This window comes from Lissotriton helveticus, chromosome 5_1, assembly GCF_964261635.1.
Source record: "Lissotriton helveticus chromosome 5_1, aLisHel1.1, whole genome shotgun sequence".
NCBI classification, from domain to species: Eukaryota; Metazoa; Chordata; class Amphibia; order Caudata; family Salamandridae; genus Lissotriton; species Lissotriton helveticus.
The window spans coordinates 1,694,072,993-1,694,098,113 of record NC_136065.1 but is presented as its reverse complement, the minus strand read 5'-3'; the positions used below and the strand labels follow the sequence as shown (position 1 = coordinate 1,694,098,113).

General features: G+C 51.8%; 1 protein-coding gene across 2 annotated transcripts in view; it reads left to right on the top strand.

The window, feature by feature from the left end:
- The window catches only part of REC8 (REC8 meiotic recombination protein), a 690,516-nt gene that overhangs the window by 139,099 nt on the left and 526,296 nt on the right, over positions 1-25,121 (top strand). For both annotated transcript variants that reach the window (XM_078644950.1, XM_078644952.1), the window contains 2 exons: positions 4,718-4,877; positions 4,985-5,051. In XM_078644950.1, coding sequence (XP_078501076.1) covers positions 4,718-4,877; positions 4,985-5,051 — 227 coding nt within the window. The remainder of the gene's footprint in view (positions 1-4,717; positions 4,878-4,984; positions 5,052-25,121) is intronic.

Sequence of the window (25,121 nt, the reverse complement as noted above, 5' to 3'; positions counted from 1 at the left end):
TTGTAGTTAACAACTTTATTGGAGCCTGCCGGGTGCGTGGCTTCCTTCCTGCCACCTGTGGAGCAACTGACAGAGCATATAACCCACGCTCCTGAGCGCTCTACAGAACACTGAGGCACATACACATCATAACACATCTTCCCCCTTTACATAACCAATGCAACAATCAGATTGACCTACAGTGACAACATGCAGAAAGGAAACTTACCAAAAGTCATTAATAAAATACAACACACTTATACCAAAACCAAAGAAAGGAAACTTAACAGTCGTCAAAAACATATAAAATGACATATTCCACTCAGGAAAGGTAGCAAGGGATAACACAGAGTTCACAAGGGCAAATCAAAAACATTACTTCACCACCTAACCTCTCAGGTAACAGGGAGGTTTGCGAACTCGTGGGGTCCTTTCCCTGAAGTCCACACACTCCCCACCTTCCCTAACTCTTGAAACGTCTTCAGCATCTTTTACTAACAACTCATTGTCATTAATCATCATGTACCCGCTAATGTTTCCACCGGAGACAGGTGAGGATGGCACCCCACCACCTTCCTGTTAAAGAGCCACCCTCCTCTTGTTCCATCTGTCACCATTTTCAAGCACAACGTGCAAGTCATAGATTGCTTTGACCTTAAAGGGATCCACGAATTTTGACAGCCCCGCTCCTACCCGGCCACTTTTGACTTTCACCCAATCTCCCAACTTTATTTTGTCGCACCCCGTACATTCTGCATTATTCTTGAAATAAACATCATCACCTCTCAGTATCAACCAAGCAGGAAGCAATTTAATTCCAGGCCTCCTTCCCCTCAGACACTTAAATGGGGAAACGTTCAAAGATCCAGTGACAGTAGAGCAATGAGCCCAAACCAAGTCCTTCACCATTCTCTCCATCTTGTTCCCATTTTTGAGGGCCATCAAAATGGTACCTTTCACCAACTTGTTGGCCCTCTCCTCTAGTCCATTCCCTTTTGGCTTGTACAAGGAAGTGTGTCTGTGCTTGATCCCACAACCTGACAGGTAGTCGCTCATTTCCCCTGATATACGTTGCGTGTCATTGTCTGTAATCAGTATTTTAGGGTAACCCTCTTCATGAAACACTCTTTCCAACATCACAGTGGTACTCCTCGTGGTGACTTCCCTCATCAACTTGACCACCAACAATTTAGAAAATACATCCATCATTACCAGGTCATACCTTAAATCAGTCTTAACCTCACTCATAGGTCCAATAAAATCTATACAGATGGCATGCCAAGGTTCCCCCTGGGTTTGCAATATTTACACACACTGATGTTGCGCCTGTGTTAAACTTTTTTTTTTCTGTTCTTGCACTCATGGTATCTTGTAACCCAACCCAAAACATCCTCATCCATACTGGGCCACCAAAACACGTCACATAACCTTTTCTTGGTGAGGCTTTGATTCAAGTGCCCCTTATGAACTAAGGAAACTAACCTGGATCTCATTCCTTGTGGTGGCACAAATTTGTCATTTCTCATAATAAGCTTGTGTTCTGCTAACAAAAGTTCCACCAACGCCTTGGAAAAAGGTCCCATGCCAAAATCCAATAAACTTTCTCGTCTAGCCCTCTTAACTATCAAGAGTTTCACCTTTTTCAATTATTCATCTACACCCAATTTCTTCATCCAATCCTCTCTGGTTAACGTGCCCTCCGTGTCCCCCTCCTTGAATACTGTGACCCACACTACTGCACCTTCAAAGTCCTTGGATAGTACCGCTTCCCTGTCTACCTCTTGCCAATCCACAGAAAGCCGAGCTAAACAATCAGATTGTGTGTTCTTCCAACCGAGAATGTATACCACCTGAAACCTAAACTCCTGCAATCTTGCTGCCATCCTTGCCAGTCTTACCGAGCCTTTCCCAGCCCCTCCAGGCATTAACACCCTCATCAAAGGTTTGTGATCCTTACGGAGTACAAAGTCCACACCCCAGAGATAAGTGCGAAAATGTTCCATCGACCAATCAGCTGCCAATGCCTCTCGGTCAATGGCCAAATACTGACGTTCTGTTTCCGCCAGGGAGCGGGAAGCAAAAGCCACGGTCCCTTCCACCCAACTATGTACTTAGGGTAACACGGCTCCAATGCCGGTGGCACTGGCATCCACCATTAAAAAAGTCTTAGCAATGGTATTGAAAGGTACCAAGATTCCTGCAATACAAATCTCTCCCCTGATCTTCTCAAACGCATCTTGCTGTTCCTTGCCCCATACAAACTTGCATCCCTTCCTCAAAAGAATTTTCCATCCTCCGTCTTCACAGCGAACTTGTCCACAAATTTTCAGTAGTATTCTATTAATCCCATGAAAGACCGTAATTCCTCCTTGTCTACGGAAACTGAAGCCTCCTGGATAGCTCTAAGTAAGTCTTGCTTAGGCAAGACTCCACCCCCTGTTAAGGGGATGGCCTAAATACTCAGTTTCTTGAACCATGAAACAAATTTTGTCTCTCCTGAAAAGTAGAACTAGCTTCCACCAACCTTCTGAGGACTTGTTGGAGAGTACAATTATGCTCCTCCTGCGTCTTATCAAACACCAGTATGTCATCTTAGAAATAGATGACATTCTTGATGCCTCTGAAAACAGTAAACATCATCCGCTGAAACACAATGACAGCGGCCGAATGTCCAAAAGGCATCCTTGTAAAATGAAATGTCACCTCCATCGTAATGAACAAGGTAAGGTCTTTGGAATTTTTGTGCATAACGATCTGGTGGTAAGCGCTCTTAAGGTCAAGCTTTGAGAACATTGAGCAACACAAACATCTCATTAATATTGAGAAGGGTAAAATTGTCAGTCACAATCTCCTGATTCAAGCTCCAGAGGTCTACACAAAAACTTAATCGTCCATCTGCCTTCTCCGGTATGACCACAGGAGACACCCAACTAGCTGCTTCTACTGGCTCTATCTATCACCCCCTCCTGCAACATCTCATCCATCATTGCTTACACTTTATCTCTGATTACTAATGGGACTCTCCTCACTTTGTGCTTTGCAGGCACAGCTCCTTCCTTTTGTTTTATCTCATGGGCATATCCTTTCAGTACTCCCAATTCTGCCCTAAAGACGTCTTTAGCTTCAGCAAGAATGTCTTCCACCGTTGTTCCTCCCACCACCATAAAGGATTGGGTGCCCTGGAATTGATGATAAAATGTAAATCAAATTGGTGCACCCATTCTAAGATGGGAGGACCACTCCGCTACATACACTTTATCCCAGACCTCCCGGTTCTGAAATTGTATGAGCGCTGAAAGACAACCTAACAAGTCGATGGTTTCTCCCTGGTACCCCACTGGATTTATGTTTTTGGGTAGAAGCGTCACTCCTGGCCACTTGACCTGAAAAATTGCTTGGGGAATGATGGGAAACATGGATCCAGAATCTACCATTCATTCCACCTCTTTTCCTATCGCTACAAAAGAGGTAACGGGACGACATTTTCTTCCTTCAGCCCATTCTGAGGCTCAGCCACCAGAGCACGGTCCACACTTCCCCTTGAAAGCCCTGCATCCATTTCTGTAATTGCTACGCTCACTTTCCCTTTGCACACCCTTGCATAATGCCCACCCTTGCCACACTACGCAATTTTTGTTGGCAGCATGGCAAGATTTCAAGTCTTCAAGATGATACATACTCCCACATCCAAAACACGACTTTTGATTTAATTTAGGAGAGAAAGTTTTCCTTTTAGAATATTTTTCGTATGTCATTGCTCTGTTCAATACCCCCATGCTCTCTTGATCCTTGTCGACCTTAGAAATGGGAAAACCACCTCCTCCTTCGGACTCATCTCTCTTTCCCATTTCACGCATACAGGAATCTGACTCCTCCACAATTTTTGCAATTTGGATGGCAACCTTCAGAGAAGGGTTCTTTGCCGCCCATAACCGTTCTTATATCTTCTTGCTGCGACATTGTACTATGAGTTAGTCTCTGATTAGCTCATCAGTCATTTGACTGAACTGGCACTTCATTGACAACTCGCTTAGACATGAAGCAAAGTCATCGATGGACTCCTCTGCTTTCTGAGGATGAGTATAAAACTTGTATCTCAACGTTACTACATTGGTCTCTCATCGTCATTGGAGCCTGCCGGGTGGTGGTGCGTGGCTTCCCTCCTGCCAGCTGTGGATTAACTGACAGATCATGGAACCCGCGCTCCCGAGCGCCTCACGGAACTCTGAGGCACTTACACATCATAACAGGTGGCTCACTCTACCCACAAGTAAGCTCCATTCACTGAGGAAAAAGGTTTTAATGGAGCAGACAGTCTTTTATTGGGTGCTATTGTACTGATGTGTAATTTCTTCATTTCAAAACTTAAATATTACTTGCAAATTTACAATGTAGGAAGAAAGAGGTTATGTAAAAACAGCTTAAATAATTTGATGTTCTTGCCTGCAAGCCAGGAATCAGCCTGGAGTTATGAATCTGCTAGGTAGGTTTCCTTGCTGAAGAACTATAAGTTCAATCACGTTCCTAGTGAAGTTAGTGTGTTAATTACTCCCTGGTAATAACTACACATGTGTGTTGTTTCGAATGGCTCTCTAGCTGTGTTAGTTTATTTCATAATGTTATCTGCAGGCCTGTTGAATGTATTTTCTGGTTATGCTGAGCTTGATAGAAAAATGTTATTGCCAACTGCCCGGAGTATTGCCCGTCACGCGTCTCATCTACGTTTTCCCCGTTTCAGTTTGACAGAGATCTGCAGGAAATCACTGCACAGGAGCTGGAGTTTCTTATGGCGGAAGAAATACCCGCTCAGCCTCTAGAGGAGCCCACTCAGCCCCACAAGGAGTCCGTCCAACCCCGTGACAAGCGAGCGGTGCCTCGCAAAAAACCAAGTGTGTCTGGTTAGTGTTAGCCATCAGTGCGTGTGCAACTTGAGCACAAGAGCACAGAACACTAGAGTGTGAGTGCCTGCTGACTGTCCACTCAATGCCTCGAACTCCCTTTTCAGAGTCTGTGGAGAAGGGGCGTGCCCCGGAACCGGAAGTCAGCATGGCGCCGGTCTCACCCATCTTACGGTAAGGCTGGGCATCTGTGAAGGTCATTCGTTCATCTCAAGTAATGGGAAGTTTTACGGTCATTATGGTGGGAATGATCAATACTTGTATCACAGCACTGGGAATTATTACTACCAGAAACACTGTCTGCAGATTTGTGGGAGCCATGGATGCACTGTAATAAGCATAGCTGCCAAGGTTTCAGATTGAGGGGGAAGTGACATTTCCTTAATTTCAATGTAATTATGAGTGACATTCAATGACTATGAGTGACACTTTCTCATGAGCAAAGTCAAGAAATAATGACCAGGGAAACATATAAATATTAGAAATTACACCCATTTGAGCAACAAGAAACTCTAAGATCTTAAAACTGCTGGAAAGCATCAAAAATAGAAGGGATCTTGTTCCCTTGTGACCTGATCGTACTATTATTCAAATGTAACATAGGTGGGCCCACCTACAGACAACTTCCAGAAATCTGTGATTTTATTATTAAGTGTGAAAAGCAGACACACTAATGACCCCTGCTTTGTAATGTGCAGCTGCCAGGGGTGCAATGCCCATTGGGCTGAAAGGGATTAAGCCCATCAAGTTCCTTAGCCCTGTCTGTGCAGCTTAAGCTTCAAACAAACAGTTATTGAGCTGTCATGGGCTCGGGCTGGGCAGGGTTTGATGCCTCAGACTCAGTTTTGTCTAGTCAAAATGTCCACTCATTATAGGGTGACTGGTGGGCTCTTAAATCTAAATTATCGAGTGACTGCTTGTATCTAATCACCACCCATGAAGCCTCGTAAAACCAAAAGAAAAATAGAAAAGAGAATATTGTCTGCTAGTCTTTTCTATAAATGGTACTCAGTTATCCTTAGTAGTATGACCCTCTTTGTGTTCTGCTTACGGCTCTCCCAAGAAAAAATATGCACCATAGGACTCTTAATAACTATTATAAATATTGTGACTGTTCAGACCTTGGATTTAACGGATGTATGACGGTACAACGCGTGCTTTCACAACGCGTACCGTTACCATGCAGGTTTTACAATGCAAGTCGTTACAACGACTTGCGTTGGGGGGCGCTGGACAGTGAATAGTTTAATTTACTATTCCAACTCCAGTCCCCGTGGATAGTAGGGAAGGTGTTGGATAGTAAATTAAACTATTCCCTATCCTACAGCGCCCTCCAGCGCAAGTCGTTGTAACGACTTGCGTTGTAAAACCTGCGTGGTAATGGTACCGCGTTGTGAAAGTTTTGTTGTAAAGGTTGTTTCCCGGATATAACACCATGCCACCTGTATATCATTCTTTAAACCTTCTGTTTTACCCGGATTTTTAAAACCTCTTACTGAGTCAAATAAAATATACAGAATTAATAATTTCCCTTTTGCACATAAACTCAATATGCACCATTTGTATATTGAAACAGCTTCGTTGGAATGTAATCCATGTATTTTTTATTGTCTAAACGTCTCCTTTGATAATGTGGCAGGGTGTTTTCTGTGCTTGTGCTCGTTGGTGGACATAATGGTTGCTGACATACTGTAAAAACACCTCTTTATTACAAATTTCCTATGCACTAGGTTTTTGTGTAAGGTTTGTGTGTCTGCCTCTCCCACACTACACATTATTGCACACCCTAGTGGAAATCATTATGAAATCACCAATTAATGGTGTGGGATTGCATTTTAATCCAGATCTGTTTGGCGGGGAACAAAGGCACTTTTCCTGAGGAATGGAGCAGACATTTAGAGACAAAAGATGCATGTTGTTTGGGGGAGATGTTGAAAATCTCCCCACTATCTGTGTGCTCTGCTGCTTTAACATGCAGGTCGCATATTTTCTTTTGAAGGCAGGGCTGTTGAAAAGGAATCTAATTTTTTTAGCCCGGAGTGCTGATTGTTGGACCAGGTTGAGGTTGGACACACAGAGCAAATGAATGAGACACACACTAAAGAAGAAGCTCAAGACCAATTTAGACCAAGCATTTGCAATGCAATAGGTCTCGCATTATTAAAGTTAGAGCTATTGGCATTGCTAAAGAATCCAACACCAATAGCTCAAACTTTAATAATGCGAGACCTATTGCATTGCAAATGCTTGTTAATATATTGCTGCAAAGGTAATGTTTGTAAATAGGCACATAGTGCAAGTCTGGAAAGGGAAGAGAAGATTTTGCTCTGCAAGGATTGAGGGAAAAATATGAAATATAAAAACTGCGAGAGGCATTCAAAATATGCGCTGGGGCTGCTGTGCTGGGTGAACAGACCCCTCCCTCTTCGATAAGCGGTTACATCAGCCAGGATTAGCCGCTCGCCACATTGAAGAGGGACCTGTACAGTCATGCCAGCAAAAATGAGAGGTGTTTGCTTAGAATACGTGGAGGAGGCCCCCAGACAACCCAGGCACCCTTCATTCAATAGCTGAACATAGCCAGGCTTAGAAGAAGGGGGATGAGGGGGGAGGAAGGGGTTGTCACTTGACAGAATGTCAGGCAGAAAGAAAACACACCTTTAAACTTTAAGCTGTTTTTTTTTTTTTAAGTCACAGATTCCAAATCATCAGCCTCGAGCTGAAGGGATATCAAGGAGGCAAATAAAAACAAAAATGAACGTGTTCAGAAGAAAAAGCTCACAAGTTAAAGAGCGAGCGTGACTGTCAGCCAGTGTCTGTTGCAGCGCCTCTGCTGCTAACACGCCCGCGAGTGGTGCGCGCGCGTGCGCCACAGCGACACACGTGACCACATGGCCTATTGGTGTCTATTACGCGCACCACGAGCGTAATAGACACCAATAGTCCATGGGCAGAGCAATTCGTCCGCCTGTGGCCTATTGCGTGCAGTCTTTCATTAAAAGACGCACGCAAAGGCCAATACCTGCCCACAAAAGGAAAAGCACGAGCGTGTGCGATGCCTAGGGCAGCTTACAAACCCCGTTTTTCACCTACTAAAGGGCTCGAGCTGCGAGCACTGCTGCACAGTGCAACGCAGGGCGCGAGCCCTAACAAGTGAGCAGCTACTGTCAAGTCAACCACTGATGTCATGGAGCGGCCCCTCTCCTGTCTGTTCCATCCAGGCGGACGCGCTTGATTGCTAGGCGCTGAGGTGCTGCCGGTGAAGTGTGTTGCCTGGCAAATCTAGTTTTAAACTTGTGTTTTTAAAACAATTACTGTGACATCGTGCATTTAACTTCTGTGCCCTACCTGTTGCCATTCCGGTCGGCGCCTCGTTCCACCGCGGCAAGTGCCGTTTGTAGTGGAGGGCGTTCACGACCTGGGCCCGCCCCCTGAGGGTGTCTACATCGCCAGAGGCGGGGTTGGTGCCTACTTAGGGACCTCGGCATTTTCCCGCGCAGCGGACGCGCTTGATTGCTAGGCACTGAGGTGCTGCCGGTGAAGTGTGTTGCCTGGCAAATCTAGTTTTAAAGTTGTGTTTTTGAAACAATTACTGTGACATCGTGCATTTAACTTCTGTGCCCTACCTGTTGCCATTCCGGTCGGCGCCTCATTCCACCGCGGAAAGTGCCGTTTGTAGTGGAGGGCGTTCACGACTTGGGCCCGCCCCCTGAGGGTGTCTACATCGCCAGAGGCGGGGTTGGTGCCTACTTAGGGACCTCAGCATTTTCCCACGCAGCGGACGCGCTTGATTGCTAGGCGCTGAGGTGCTACCGGTGAAGTGTGTTGCCTGGCAAATCTAGTTTTAAACTTGTGTTTTTAAAACAATTACTGTGACATCGTGCATTTAACTTCTGTGCTCTACCTGTTGCAATTCCGGTCGGTGCCTCGTTCCACCGCGGATAGTGCCGTTTGTAGTGGAGGGCGTTCACGACCTGGGCCCGCCCCCTGAGGGTGTCTACATCGCCAGAGGCGGGGTTGGTGCCTACTTAGGGACCTCGGCATTTTCCCGCGCAGCGGACGCGCTTGATTGCTAGGCGCTGAGGTGTTGCCGGTGAAGTGTGTTGCCTGGCAAATCTAGTTTTAAAGTTGTGTTTTTGAAACAATTACTGTGACATCGTGCATTTAACTTCTGTGCCCTACCTGTTGCCATTCCGGTCGGCGCCTCGTTCCACCGCGGAAAGTGCCGTTTGTAGTGGAGGGCGTTCACGACCTGGGCCCGCCCCCCTGAGGGTGTCTACATCGCCAGAGGCGGGGTTGGTGCCTACTTAGGGACCTCAGCATTTTCCCACGCAGCGGACGCGCTTGATTGCTAGGCGCTGAGGTGCTGCCGGTGAAGTGTGTTGCCTGGCAAATCTAGTTTTAAACTTGTGTTTTTAAAACAATTACTGTGACATCGTGCATTTAACTTCTGTGCCCTACCTGTTGCCATTCCGGTCGGCGCCTCGTTCCACCGCGACAAGTGCCGTTTGTAGTGGAGGGCGTTCACGACCTGGGCCCGCCCCCTGAGGGTGTCTACATCGCCAGAGGCGGGGTTGGTGCCTACTTAGGGACCTCGGCATTTTCCCGCGCAGCGGACGCGCTTGATTGCTAGGCACTGAGGTGCTGCCGGTGAAGTGTGTTGCCTGGCAAATCTAGTTTTAAAGTTGTGTTTTTGAAACAATTACTGTGACATCGTGCATTTAACTTCTGTGCCCTACCTGTTGCCATTCCGGTCGGCGCCTCATTCCACCGCGGAAAGTGCCGTTTGTAGTGGAGGGCGTTCACGACCTGGGCCCGCCCCCTGAGGGTGTCTACATCGCCAGAGGCGGGGTTGGTGCCTACTTAGGGACCTCAGCATTTTCCCACGCAGCGGACGCGCTTGATTGCTAGGCGCTGAGGTGCTACCGGTGAAGTGTGTTGCCTGGCAAATCTAGTTTTAAACTTGTGTTTTTAAAACAATTACTGTGACATCGTGCATTTAACTTCTGTGCTCTACCTGTTGCAATTCCGGTCGGTGCCTCGTTCCACCGCGGATAGTGCCGTTTGTAGTGGAGGGCGTTCACGACCTGGGCCCGCCCCCTGAGGGTGTCTACATCGCCAGAGGCGGGGTTGGTGCCTACTTAGGGACCTCGGCATTTTCCCGCGCAGCGGACGCGCTTGATTGCTAGGCGCTGAGGGTTGCCGGTGAAGTGTGTTGCCTGGCAAATCTAGTTTTAAAGTTGTGTTTTTGAAACAATTACTGTGACATCGTGCATTTAACTTCTGTGCCCTACCTGTTGCCATTCCGGTCGGCGCCTCGTTCCACCGCGGAAAGTGCCGTTTGTAGTGGAGGGCGTTCACGACCTGGGCCCGCCCCCCTGAGGGTGTCTACATCGCCAGAGGCGGGGTTGGTGCCTACTTAGGGACCTCAGCATTTTCCCACGCAGCGGACGCGCTTGATTGCTAGGCGCTGAGGTGCTGCCGGTGAAGTGTGTTGCCTGGCAAATCTAGTTTTAAACTTGTGTTTTTGAAACAATTACTGTGACATCGTGCATTTAACTTCTGTGCCCTACCTGTTGCCATTCCGGTCGGCGCCTCGTTCCACCGCGGAAAGTGCCGTTTGTAGTGGAGGGCGTTCACGACCTGGGCCCGCCCCCTGAGGGTGTCTACATCGCCAGAGGCGGGGTTGGTGCCTACTTAGGGACCTCAGCATTTTCCCACGCAGCGGACGCGCTTGATTGCTAGGCGCTGAGGTGCTGCCGGTGAAGTGTGTTGCCTGGCAAATCTAGTTTTAAACTTGTGTTTTTAAAACAATTACTGTGACATCGTGCATTTAACTTCTGTGCCCTACCTGTTGCAATTCCGGTCGGCGCCTCGTTCCACCGCGGCAAGTGCCGTTTGTAGTGGAGGGCGTTCACGACCTGGGCCCGCCCCCTGAGGGTGTCTACATCGCCAGAGGCGGGGTTGGTGCCTACTTCGGGACCTCTGCATTTTCCCGCGCAGCGGACGCGCGCGGCGGGTAGCCGGCGGGTCACCAAAGGCGAGCCCGTCTGCGCCCGTCCACGCTGGTCTGTCGCCAGTGGCCGGGACCCCTGGTCGGACAGTCTGCCGGCATGGCCCAGTTGGCCCGTGAGGAGCTACTCGCTCTTCAATGTCAGTCAGCCTGTGTGGCCCATTCTTGGCACCCAGGCTCATACTATCTGCGGTGTGACTATTGCAGCTTTGAGGCCACGGAGGTTGTCTTTACTCCACCGGCCTCTGCCGCTGAGGAAAAAACTACTGCGAGCCTACAGATACTAAGCCTTAATTGCAGGTCCCTTGTTAAACATCACAAGGATATTCAGGAGCTTCTTATGGATTGTTCTCCTGATCTGTTAGTTTTAACGGAAACGTGGCTAACTAATGACTCACTGGCTATCTCGGCTTTAGCCCTTCCCCCTGACTATCTTATTCAAACTCAGAATAGATCTAAAGGAGGGGGGGGGGATTGGCGGTGATTTTTAAAACCATCTATTCCTGCACTCTCTCCCCCGCAAATATAGCCAACTGTGAAAGCGCTCTTTTTAAGTTGAGGGTCTCAGACATATTCACTCTCACTGGGCTTTTGATTTAGCGTCCCCCTGGGCCAGCGAGTGCTTTCCAGGAGTCATTGGTTTCAAATGTCTCTGCACTTATTTTGCAGTCAGCTAACTTCAGCATACTGGGGGATCTCAACCTCCATCTGGAGTCCTGTGACTCCCCGGCTATATTTAAGTTTCTAGGCGACCTAGAAGCCTGCCAACTATGTCAGCTGGTTGAAGGGCCTTTCCATTTGGCAGGTCACCTACTGGACCCGGTGTTTTCAAACATCCAGGGAACTTTAGTCTCTACCCCCAGTCCTCTTAGCTGGACGGATCATTTCCTGGTGCAGATCTCTATTAAGATCCCAGCTAGCTTTAGGGAAAAGCTTCCTCCTCCTCTCTGGAGGCGCCCATGGCATAAACTTGATGGTGCCCCGTTTGAGGCTAGACTAATAAACTCCCGTCAAGATTGGTCTGGCAACTTGGAGGAGGCTGATTTAGCCTATAGAGAGTGGATCAATGAGTCCCTGGATCATTTTATACCTAAGAAAATGTCAAGACCCAAACGTAAACAGTCCCACCCATGGTACTGTGAGGCGCTCACAGTTAAAAAAAAGCAGTGTAAGGTACTTGAGCGTACATGGAGGCGATCTTACGACCCTGTAGCCAAAACCAACCTTAGAATTGCCACCAAAGCCTATCATAGGCTTATAAAAAAGACCAAGGCTAGTTACTACACTGATTTGATCAATGCCAGCACTAATCGCGCTAAAACTATCTTCGCGCTAGTGAAGGAGATGACTAAGTCACCTGAGGGGATTAACAACATCATAGTGTCTGACTCGCAATGCGAAGAGCTTGCTTGCTTTTTTATCAACAAAGTTCAAGGAATCTATAATTCATTCAACTCTGGTGGCTCTTCTATGATTTGTAGATCTATCACAGACCTACCGGACCTTCCCTACTCCCTCCTAACTTTTCCACTCATCTCACAGACAGATATGGAACTCCTGGCTTTAAAAATCAAGTCTGGGTCCCCGGAAGATCCTGTCAAACCAGAGATGTTTAGATTGTTTCAGGATTCCATCATGACTGAAGGGCGGGAATTGATTAATAAATCTCTGCAGTCAGCTACTATCCCCAAATCTTGGAAACACGCCAAGGTGGTCCCCTTGTTAAAAAAAAACCACCCTGGACCCTTCCAAGCCAGAAAGTTTCCGACCTATCTCCCTGCTTCCGTACTTGGCTAAAGTGGCGGAGGCACATGTAAATTCCATCTTGACTGGTTTTTTGGAGACTAATGGGATCTTGGAAGAGTCTCAGAATGGATTCCGTGCTAAACATAGCATGGAGTCGGCCCTTTTGGCTGTTACGGAACATCTAAGGGCGGCACAGGACATGGGTAGCACCTCAGCTGTGGTTCTGCTGGACGTGAGTGCGGCGTTCGACACGGTCTCCCATGGGATCCTGCTTAGGAGACTGTGGGAGATAGGTGTCGCAGATGGAGCTCTGGATTGGTTCGTGTCATTTCTATCTGACCGTTCCTTCCAGGTTCATGCTCCCCCGTACTCATCCGGCAGATTTCCATTAGGCTGCGGTGTCCCACAGGGCTCTGCCCTCAGCCCCACGTTGTTTAATGTGTATGTCCGCCCCTTGGCCATGTTGGCCAGGGAACGTAACATCAAATTAATTTCCTATGCGGACGATACGCAACTAATTTTCACCTTTTCCAATGACACCGTGGGGGATCAAGCCAAATTTCAAGAAGACATCCTGGCCATTTCCAGCTGGCTAACAGAGAACTGCCTTCAGTTGAATTCATCTAAAACTGAAGTCCTTCTTATTGGCACTGACACTCAGAATCGGGATGAGCAGTGGTGGCCCCCTACATTGGGCCCACCTCCCACGCCCAAGAGGGAAGTTAAAAATCTGGGTGTGATTATAGACAACTCACTTACCCTTGATTCTCATGCCAAAAGAGTAGCTGGCACTTGTTATGGACGCCTACTGTCTCTAAAACCCATTCTCGGCTTTTTCGAACCCTCCATCCGACAGACAATTGTCCAAGCTATTGTCTTATCCCATCTAGACTATTGTAAAGTCCTTTTGCTTGGTTCCAGCTTGACAGTCGTTAATAGACTGCAAAGGGCTCAGAACGCTGCAGCCCGCATTCTGTTCGGATTGCCGAAACGCTGCCACACCTCCCAGGTTCTGCGTAGGCTACACTGGCTGCCCGTTAAACAACGCATTCAATTTAAAACCCTGTGTGTTATTCATAAAATGCTTTATTGCCTGGGCCCCCAAATCTTGCAAGGAATCTGCTCCTTCTATGTTCCGTCTCGTGCTCTCCGCTCTGCGGACCTTTCTCTTGCCCGTACCATCAAGACCCGGAGGTGCAGAGCTGGAGGCCGATCATTTAGGTATCTGGCCCCAAAAGTCTGGAACTCTATCCCTTTAAGTGTGCGTACTATTACCGACCATCTACGCTTTCGAAAACACATTAAAACCTGGTTGTTTTCCTCTATTTAGGGTTCCCCTGTGAGCTGACACTCTGCCGCCTCCACTCTGGTCGTTTTGTAATTAGGCATGTCCGCAAGCGCTGGGACGCCTCATTGCGGGGGTAGCCGTGCGCTATATAAGCATATTATAACATAACATAACATAACATCCTTCAACAAATCTCGCACCAGGTGAAACAGCGAAGATACGCTACTCCGTGCCAGCAGTAATAAGAGGAGTTTGCAAACAGCAAGAAAACTGGAGCACATTAAAACTTGTCTGCGCAGCCATGTAAGAGGGAGGGCATGTCTGCGCTTGCGCAAAGTAGTATAACCAGCCATTTAAGAGGGCCGATCTGCGCTTGCGCAAAGAGTACCCGTCTCCAGACCTCAAATGCGTCACTCAGCATAACAGCCACTGGTCACGGTCGAACCCACATCATCTTAAACCTTTGCACCTAGGGTCTCAGCGCAAATCGGAGCGCTCCACAGCCCGGGGATGAAGTACTGTGTAAATGCCACAGTGCAGTACATGGTATCGGCAAATTCTACTACAGTACCTACTTCAGTGCACACTTGCACTCAGAGCAACTGCTACCCCCTCTTGTTATGTTCTTTTGATTTTGAAAAGCTGTGGAGGCTGTGTTGACGGGTGAGTCGAAAGGATGCAGGGAGTTCCTTCCAGACCTTTGCACAATCAGTGTGATACATTCACGCCACCCCTATTTCTGTCTTTTTTTTATATGTTCACTCTCATCTATGCAGGACATTTACTCTGAAGTTTTTAGGCCTTAAGTGGAAGGCTGGTCACCCTGAGTTTAACCCTCTCCAAATCAGCTCTAGAGATCCTGTGTCTTGAACTGTGGCTTGCTTGGCAGTGTGTTTTCCCAGTGTACTCTTCAATAAGCAGTCTCTTGTGGGGGGGAGTAGCTGCTCTGCGGTCCCATCTCCAGAGCTCTGATGGTGCATTTCTGAACATCCCGTCCGGCCTTGCACAAGTGGCCTTCGAGATCTGCAGTCCCTGGATGTGTGTGTTTTGATTGGGCAGCTATGTGTGGAATGACCTCGTTTGTGGATTAGTGAGCATGAAGTCTGACCAGGTGCAGGTCTACTACCCCCCCTCTACCCCCCGTTCTGCCGAGAACAAGAATACAGACGCAATGAAAAACTCCCAAGAAAAGAACTGGTCTGGTGGCTTCTTAGTGAGTGAGAGTTAAGGTTTTTACATTCCCATGGACCATTCTCGAAGCACGCGTCATAGGCATGCGCTCGGTTGTGAATGTGTCTGCGAAGTTCCGCGGGCCGCTTTCAGAGTGGCGCGCATTGGCTGGCTCTTGGAGATCTGCGTCCACGTAGATCCGGATGCAGATGGCCATTCACAAAGGAAGGACAAGTGCCCATCCCTGCTCGTGCGCTTTAGTATTCACTGGTTGCCATGGGACATGGGGAGGGGCTGAGTTGGCAGGCCCACGACTACAGGCCAAAGTATGACCTGTGCACGCATCCCATTTACTTTATTGTCTTATGTAGAGTGAACTCGAAACCGAGTTTCAGGGCTTGGTACAATGCATATTTAACAAAGTAAAATCAACCATACGTTGACTGGTAGCATATGAAGGAAAACATCTGTGGCGTATATACCACCATTGCTACGATTTTTACAGAGTTGCTGATTGGCAACTGAACTGGTATTGATGAAAGTGTGACGCATATCCCTGAAGACCCACAAAAGGCACAGCCTCCTCGCCAACTTCACCCCAGCACATTGGTCCTGTACATACCAGCAAAGAGTGCACCATGTCCCAGATGCAGGAGAAAGAGGGTAGGCAGATGGGAGATAGGAGCACGAAGTAAACGTACCACAGGTAACCAGGAATTGTACAATACGATGAAGTAGTTATACAGTAAGAGGTCAGGTAAATATATAGATGTCAGTTGGATAGCAGCAAGGAAATCACTTAGGTGGTTGCTTGTGGAAGAGAGTAATAGAGCACAAGGGCATTAAACAGAGCGGGTAAGGAGAGCCTGATTGACCATGCAGGTGATAGCTAGCGTAGACATAGCTCACGTAGACAGCAGCACCTTTGAGTATGGTGTATGTGCTTGGCTTTACCCTGGCCTCCAGACAAAAACAAAGCTGTCTCTTTATCCATAGTTTATTTTGCACACATGCAGATTTTTTTTTTTTATTCGACTGTTAAAAAATAAAAGTTTAAAAAAATGCAATTTTCATTAATTCCCACACACGTCCATATTCAATCAATCAATCAGAGGTTTATTAAAGCGCGGCTACTCACCCGTAAGGGTCTCAAGGCGCTAGGGGTGGAGGGGGTGGAGGTTCCATTCCATCAAGGAGGGGGTCTGTCGAAGAGCCAGGTTTTAAGGTTTCTTGCGAAGATGGGGAGCGATGTTGTCTGTCTGAGGTGGAGCGGAAGGGCGTTCCATGCTTTGGCCGCGAGGAAGGAGAAGGAGCGGCCTCCCGATCTGGTCTTTCTGGTGCGGGGGGCCACGGCGTAGGAGAGCTGGGCTGATCGTAGGGTCCTTTGGGGTGCGTGGAATTTGAGTCGGCTGTTCAGGTATGCTGGTCCGGTGCCGTGGAGGGCCTTGTGTGCGTGGGTGAGCATCTTAAAGGTGATTCTCGCCTCGACGGGGAGCCAGTGGAGTGCGCGCAGGTGCTGGGAGATGTGGCAGTGTTTTGGCAGGTTGAGGACCAGTCTTGCGGCGGCGTTCTGGATGTTCTGTAGCTTGCGGATGAGGTTTTTGTTTATTCCGGCGTAGAGTGCGTTGCCGTAGTCGAGTCTGCTGGTGACCAGGGCGTGAGTGACTGTCTTTCGGTGTTCGAGGGGGATCCATTTGAAGGTCTTACGAAGGAGGCGGAGGGTGTGGAAGCAGGAAGATGAGACAGAGTTGATCTGGCGGTCCATTTTGAGCTCGGAGTCCAGGATGATTCCCAGGTTGCGTGAGTGGTCTGTGGGGGTTGGCGGGTTTCCGAGGGCGGTGGGCCACCAGGTGTCGCTCCAGGCGTCGGGGTTTTGGCCCATGATGAGTACTTCTGTTTTGTTGGTGTTTAGTTGTAGGCAGCTGTTTTTCATCCATTTGGCGACGGCTTCCATGCCTTCTCGAAAGTTGCGTCTGGCGGTGTTGGGCTCGTTGGATAGGGAGAGGATGAGCTGGGTGTCGTCTGCGTATGACACGATGTTGAGTCCGTAGGTTCTGACGATGGGGGCAAGTGGAGCCATGTAGACGTTGAAGAGCGTCGGGCTGAGGGAGGAGCCCTGGGGGACTCCGCAGGTGGTAGGTGTGGGGTCCGAGAGGAAAGGGGGGAGTCTGACCCGCTGTGTCCTGCCGGAGAGGAAGGAGCAGATCCAGTCGAGGGCCTTGTCTTGGATCCCGCGTCGTAGAGTCTGCGTATTAGGGTGCGGTGGGAGACTGTGTCAAACGCTGCTGATAGGTCGAGGAGGATGAGGGCTACTGTTTCTCCTTTGTCCAGTAGGGTGCGGATGTCGTCTGTTGCAGCGAGGAGGGCGGTTTCCGTGCTGTGGTTTCTTCTGAAGCCGGATTGGGAAGAGTGGAGGATGTTGTGTTCTTCAATGAATGTGGCGAGTTGGCTGTTGATGGCTTTCTCGATGACTTTCGCTGGGAACGGGAGCAGGGAGATGGCTCTGTAGTTTTTGAGGTCGGTGGGGTCCGCTGAGGGTTTCTTTAGGAGGGTGTTCACCTCGGCGTGTTTCCAGTCGTCGGGGAACGAGGCGGTCGCCAGGGAGCAGTTGATGGTGTGGCGGAGCATGGGTGCGATGGTGTCGGTGGCTCTGTTGAAGATGTGGTGGGGGCAGGGGTCCGTGGGGGCCCCTGAGTGGATTGACTTCATTGTCTTCAGTGTGTCTTCGGTGGTGAGGGCTGTCCAGTCATCAATCGCTGGTTTCCGGGTGTCGGGGGTGGTTGGTGAGGGTTCAGTATGTTGGTTGTCTTCGTCGAAGTTGTTGTAGATGCTCTTGATTTTGTGGTGGAAAAAGGTGCTGAGTTTGTCGCAGAGGTCTTGTGAGGGAGGGATGTCGGTAGACTCGCTGGTGGGTTAGACGAACTCCTTGATGATGCTGAAGAGTTCCTTGCTGTTGTGTGCGTGGGTGGAGATTCTGTCTTCAATCGCTTTTTTCCTCGTTTCTCTGATGAGTTGATGGTGGGCGTTGGTGGCGGCTCTGAAGTTGTTGTGGGCTTCTGTGGATTCGGTGTTTCTCCAGGCCTTTTCGAGGGCGGCATGTGCGCCTGGATTCTCGAAGTTCGGTGGTAAACCATCTGGCTTTCTTGGCACGGGTATTGTTGTTTTTCTTGAGGGGGGCTATGGTGTTGGTGCTGTCCGAGATCCATCTATGTAGGGTTCGGGCAGCGGTGTTGGGGTCGTCGTTTTCCGCGATGGTTGGGGTGGAGTTGTTGAGTGAGGAGGTGAGCTGGTCGTTGGTGATTTTGGTCCAGTTTCTTTGTGGAAGCAGGTGCTGATGTCTGTGCATGGTGGGTGTTCTGAAGGTGAAGTGGACGCAACGATGGTCGGTCCATGGGAGTTCGGTGGTGTGGCTGAAGGTGTTGGAGTTTCCTGTAGTGAAGAGGGGGTCGAGGGTGTGTCCTGCTGAGTGCGTGGGCTCGGTCACGATCTGGCGGAGTCCAATGTTGTGGAGGTTGTCCAGGAGGCATGTGGTGTTGGGGTCCAGTTGATTGTCGAGGTGGAAGTTGAGGTCTCCCGGCAGGGTGTAGTTGGTGGATGCGATGGCCTGCGGGGAGATAATGTCCGTGATGGAGTTGGCGAAGGGTCCGCGGGGTCCAGGGGGTCGGTAGATGAGGGTTCCTCGGAGGGCGGCGGTGGGGCTGGCCAGTATCTTGAAGTGAAGGTGTTCCATCAGTTCTGTGGACTCGTCAGGGAGTGTGCTCAGGCGGAGGCCTGATTTGTGGACGATGGCGATACCTCCTCCTGGGTGGGTGGGGCGGTCCTTCCTGGAGATCTTGTATCCTTGGGGGATGGCGATGGCGATGTCCGGTCCCGAGGTGGTGTTGGTCCAGGTTTCGGTGAAGAATGCTACGTCCGGGGTGGTGCTGTCGAGGAGGTCCCAGATTTCTGTGGCGTGTTTGTGGAGGGATCGGACGTTGAGGAGGATGCATTGCAGGGTCTTCGGTTTGGTTGTGTTCTTGTGGGCGGGTTGTGCTGGATCCGTGTTCTTGGCGGTGCTGCAGGTGTGCCGGCAGCTGTGACAGCTGAAGGGTCCATGGGTGTCGGCTGGTGATGCTAGCTTGCAGTTGTTGTTGCAGCCTGGGTTGAGTGCGTGGAGTGCTGCTGGGTCGTAGCGTTGGCGGGGCGGAGGTCCAGGGTTCCTGGTGCTGGCCGCGGACGGGTCGCAGACGGGCGCAGACGTGCTTGCCTTTGACGCGCCTTCGGTACACCAGCGGCGTGCCTGCAGCCCAGTGGCCGCCATTAAGTAGGGGTCGGGGAGGGCTGGACATCTGGGAGGCGGGAGCGGGGAGGGGAGCTGGATTGGGCCGGTCGCGCTGGGGGGGAGGGGCCGCGGGGGCAGCAGCGGCGGGGAAGGTAAAGGGAGGAAAGAAGGGATAAAGAAAGAAGGCAAAATAAGCAGAAATAAGGCACAAAAGAGCAGAGATGCAGAAAAGAGCAGAAAGGTGAAAGATAGAAAGGGTAGAAAAACGAGTGAAGGAGCAGAGGGAGAGAAAGGGAAAATGGGCAGAAATAAGGCACAAAAGAGCAGAGATGCAGAAAGGTGAAAGATAGAAAGGGTAGAAAAACGAGTGAAGGAGCAGAGTGAGAGAAAGGAGACAGAGGTCCACTGGACCACCAGGGATGAGGCGCAGGGAAAACCTGCGGGTGGAGGAGGGCCTCGATCACCAACACTCAAGAGTGCAGGGGCAGGGGCACCTCACTTAATGGTGGAGCTGCGAGGGTGGGAGAGCAATTTCACTGACAATGAGTCAGTGGTCTTGCTCGCCTGTCCCCGCAGTGGCCGTCATTAAGTAGGGGTCGGGGAGGGCTGGACAGCTGGGAGGCGGGAGCGGGGAGGGGAGCTGGATTGGGCCGGTCGCTTGGGGGGGAGGGGCCGCGGGGGCAGCAGCGGCGGGGAAAGGTAAAGGGAGGAAAGAAGGGATAAAGAAAAAAGGCAAAATAAGCAGAAATAAGGCACAAAAGAGCAGAGATGCAGAAAAGAGCAGAAAGGTGAAATATAGAAAGGGTAGAAAAACGAGTAAAGGAGCAGAGGGAGAGAAAGGGAAAACGGGCAGAAATAAGGCACAAAAGAGCAGAGGTGCAGAAAGGTGAAAGATAGAAAGGGTGGAAAAACGAGTGAAAACGACTGAAGGAGCAGAGGGAGAGAAAGGGAAAATGGGCAGAAATAAGGCACACAAGAGCAGAGATGCAGAAAGGTGCAGAAAGGTGAAAGATAGAAAGGGTAGAAAAACGAGTGAAGGAGCAGAGTGAGAGAAAGGAGACAGAGGTCCGCTGGACCACCAGGGATGAGGCGCAGGGAAAACCTGCGGGTGGAGGAGGGCCTCGATCACCAACACTCAAGAGTGCAGGGGCAGGGGCACCTCACTTAATGGTGGAGCTGCGAGGGTGGGAGAGCAATTTCACTGACAATGAGTCGGTGGTCTTGCTCGCCTGTCCCCGCAGTGGCCGCCATTAAGTAGGGGTCTGGGAGGGCTGGACAGCTGGGAGGCGGGAGCGGGGAGGGGAGCTGGATTGGGCCGGTCACGCTGGGGGGGAGGGGCCGCGGGGGCAGCAGCGGCGGGGAAAGGTAAAGGGAGGAAAGAAGGGATAAAGAAAAAAGGCAAAATAAGCAGAAATAAGGCACAAAGGAGCAGAGATGCAGAAAAGAGCAGAAAGGTGAAAGATAGAAAGGGTAGAAAAACGAGTGAAGGAGCAGAGGGAGAGAAAGGGAAAATGGGCAGAAATAAGGCACAAAAGAGCAGAGATGCAGAAAGGTGCAGAAAGGTGAAAGATAGAAAGGGTAGAAAAACGAGTGAAGGAGCAGAGTGAGAGAAAGGAGACAGAGGTCCACTGGACCACCAGGGATGAGGCGCAGGGAAAACCTGCGGGTGGAGGAGGGCCTCGATCACCAACACTCAAGAGTGTAGGGGCAGGGGCACCTCACTTAATGGTGGAGCTGCGAGGGTGGGAGAGCAATTTCACTGACAATGAGTTGGTGGTCTTGCTCGCCTGTCCCCGCAGTGGTCGCCATTAAGTAGGGGTCGGGGAGGGCTGGACAGCTGGGAGGCGGGAGCGGGTAGGGGAGCTGGATTGGGCCGGTCGCGCTGGGGGGAGGGGCCGCGGGGGCAGCAGCGGCGGGGAAAGGTAAAGGGAGGAAAGAAGGGATAAAGAAAAAAGGCAGAAAGGTGAAAGATAGAAAGGGTAGAAAAACGAGTGAAGGAGCAGAGGGAGAGAAAGGGAAAAATATTTTGTGACTTGGGTTCTACAACCGTATTCCCATATCTGAAAGAGACACGTTAGTATTAGATTCCTTACCTTAGAATATCCCCAGGCGTCAGACTGGATCCGGAAACTTTTGCGTAGCAGTACCCTTGCGCGTCGGTAGGCGTCGTCTGCGGCTCCGCGTCCGTCGTCGGCGTCGTGGGCGCCGTGATGACGTTGTGGGAGTACTTAGACGCCGCCTCCGCGTGCTGACGTCAGTTCTTCTTTTTTCCGCGCCAGCAAGCGCAGATCTGGAAAAAGCAGTAACCCTAGTCAATTTTTGACTAACTTTTTGATCACTTTTTGATTGTATTTCGAGTCTCTCGACTCGGGACGGTGCCGTGGGGATGCCCGGCTTCAAGCACTGTGACGATTGCGACCGCCTGATGTCGGTCACGGATCCTCACCGCGTCTGTTTATCTTGTCTGGGCGTCGACTACGACGACAAGGCCTGCTCCGACTGCCGGGCCCTCTCTTCGAAAGCCAGGCGGGAGCGGTCCCGCAGGCGACTCGAACTCCGGCAGTCGGTCCCGCGCCGCGAGAGGTCCCGATCCCATGGGAGGTCGAGGGACAGGTCGCGGGCTCGGAGCCACCACAGTTCCGAGGGTAGGCCGCACTCCTCCGGGTCGAAGTCGTCGTCAGGTAAGAGGCACAAGAAGTCCAAGCGGCATCATCGCTCTTCGGACTCCCCCCGACGCTCGCACGATGCGGCCGGGGGTTCGGGTGACACCACCCCCGCGGCTCCGTCTGAGTCGCGGGCGCCGCGTGCAGCTCCACACCCTCCGGTCCCTGGGCTACACGCGTCGCAGGAGGAGATCGAGCGCTTCCTCATGGCCATGAGGAAACTCTCTCCTCCGGCGGGCTCCGCGGCGCCTTCGGGCCCAGCGGACTCGTCTGGGGCCCCTAGCGGGTCGGCGGCTCCGGCCCCGACGCCGACGCCTTCGGGCCCGGCGCCGCAGGTCCCCTGTATCCCGACGCCGCCGGCGCCTTCGGGCCCGGCGCCGAGGGGTTCAGTTGTCCCGGCGCCGCTGGCGCCTTCGGGCCCGGCGCCGCAGGACTCCGCTGGACCTCCTTCGGGATCTGGTTCGTCGCCGGTGGATCTTACGACCTCCCCGGCGTCGGACCCGCAGGTGTCGCCTCCGGCGCCGTCCTCGGGCGGCGCCGTCCCCGGTCCTGCCTTCTTTCCTGCTCAGCCGTCGGGACGGCCCCGATGGGCGCCGCTCCAGACGTCGTTTGGTGAATTTCACTTTTATGATCAGGCCCCATTAGTTGAGAACCCTGAGTTTCAGGAGATGGGTGATGAAGAGGACTGGGAGGGGTCTGAGGACCCTCTGACCAGGGAGTGTCAGTCTCATGAGGACTGGACAGGGGACCTTGGGGAGGCCAGTGGCCTGGACACCTCTCCAGACACTGGTTTTGTCTCCCCTCCTACCGTGGCTTCGGAGGAGGGGGCAACCTATAGTGTGGTGCTGATGAGGGCTGCCAAGGCCTTGGGCCTTGAGCTCCCCGTCGTGGCCGTGAGGACTAACCTCCTCACTGAGGTCCTTAAACCGCAGTCAAGCTCGGCCGAGCCTCTGCTGCCCTTTAATGAGGCCTTGACCGACGTTCTTCTGGGCACTTGGTCCAAGCCCGCTACGGGTTCGCCCGTAGATAGGAACGTGGCCAGACGCCACCGCCCAGCCCCGGGCGACCCATGTTTTCTGTCCTCCCACCCTACCCCCGAGAGCCTGGTCATCCAGGCCTCCAATTCCCAGACCGCATTCCCGTCGGCCCCGCCGGACAGGGAATCCAAGAGGTATGACCAGTATGGGAAGAAGATCTTCTCATCCCTTAGTCTAGGCCTGCGGTCTTCCAACACCGCCTGCCTCTTGGGACGTTACACCCACTCAGTGTGGGATAAGGTCGCGGAAGTGCTGCCAGAGTGCCCGTTGGAGGTACGGGCCAAACTCGGCCAAGCCCTTGTGGAGGGCCGGGATGCAGCCAAGTATTCCATCAGGTGTGGGCTGGATACCACCGACTCGCTGGGTAGAGCGATGGCAACGACGGTGGCGGTCAGACGCCACGCCTGGCTGAGGTCCGCCAACTACTCGGCTGATGTCCAGAGCACACTCATGGACATGCCGTTCGATGGCCGTCGCCTCTTTGGCGACAAGGCAGACCATGCGCTTGAGCGCTTTAAGGACTCCAGGGCTACGGCCAAGTCCTTGGGCCTCTCGGGCCAGCGCCAGCAATCGGCTGCCTTTCACTCCTTTCGTGGCCACGGAAGGGGTGCGCCCACATGCGCCGGCAGCCACGCTCCGCAGGGCAATACCCAACGCGGTGGCGGCCGTGGGAACAGCCGTCCGGGCGGTCAGGGGCAGCGGCGAGGTCAGTCCACACCTTCCCCCGCAGCATCCGCCTCAAAACCCTCCTAGTCTGTGCTTTCAGGCCCATGTGACGCCAGTGGGGGGCAGCGTTCGCCATCACCACCTCCACTGGCGCACTGTCACTTCGGACAGGTGGGTGCTGCAAATCGTCCGAAGGGGCTATTCCCTCCCCTTCGAGGCGACTCCTCCAGCCATGCCACCGCAGAACCACCGTGTATCGGGGGATCACTTGCGACTTCTGCAGGAGGAAGTTACGGCCCTGTTGGCCAAGGGGGCCATCGAGCGCGTTCCTGGGCCAGAAGTAGGGTGTGGTTGCTACTCCCACTACTTTCTGGTACCCAAGAAGGGCAAAGGGGGCCTACGCCCTATCTTGGACCTAAGGAACGTCAACGGCTTCCTCCGAAAGGAGAAGTTTAAGATGCTTACACTGGCTCAGGTCCTAGCTGCCCTGGACCCAGGAGACTGGATGGTAGCGTTGGACTTGCAGGACGCTTATTTCCACATCCCCGTCCTGCCGGCCCACCGACGCTACCTGCGGTTCACGGTTGGCCGCGAGCACTTTCAGTTTACCGTGCTCCCCTTCGGCCTTACCAGCGCCCCACGGGTGTTCACAAAGGTGATGGCGGTGGTCGCAGCTCATCTGCGCAGGTTCGGGGTTTCAGTCTTCCCCTACCTGGACGACTGGCTGTTGAAGGCGGGCTCGCCCCTGACAGTCGTCAGCCACCTCCAGACTACGGCAGATCTCCTGCACCAGCTGGGGTTTTCCATCAATGTGCCAAAGTCACACCTGTGTCCCTCTCAGCAGCTCCTCTTCATCGGAGCGGTTCTGGACTCGGCGCAGTTTCGGGTTTATCCACCCGAACAGCGGGTCCGGGATATTCAGGCTCTGATTCCCATCTTTTAGCCGTTATCCCGGGTCTCGGTCAGGTTGACGCTGCGGCTTCTGGGGCTGATGGCCTCCTGCATCCTTCTGGTGCATCACGCCAGGTGGCGGATGCGGGCTCTGCAGTGGGACCTGAAGTTTCAGTGGGCCCAGCATCAGGGCAATCTGTCCGACCACGTCCTGATCTCGGAGGGCACTGCGAGACAGCTGCAGTGGTGGCTCACAGACCGCGATTGGGTCAGCGGCAGATCCCTCTCCCTTCCCCAACCGGAGCACATAGTTGTGACGGACGCGTCCCTCCAGGGCTGGGGAGGCCACATGGGAGAGGCGGAGATCAGAGGCCTCTGGTCTCCGGCGGAGGCCCGGCTCCACATCAACCTGTTGGAGTCGCGGGCGATTCGTCTAGCACTGAAGGCATTCCTCCCCTCTGTCCGGGGGAGTGTAGTGCAGGTGTTCACGGACAACACCACCGCCATGT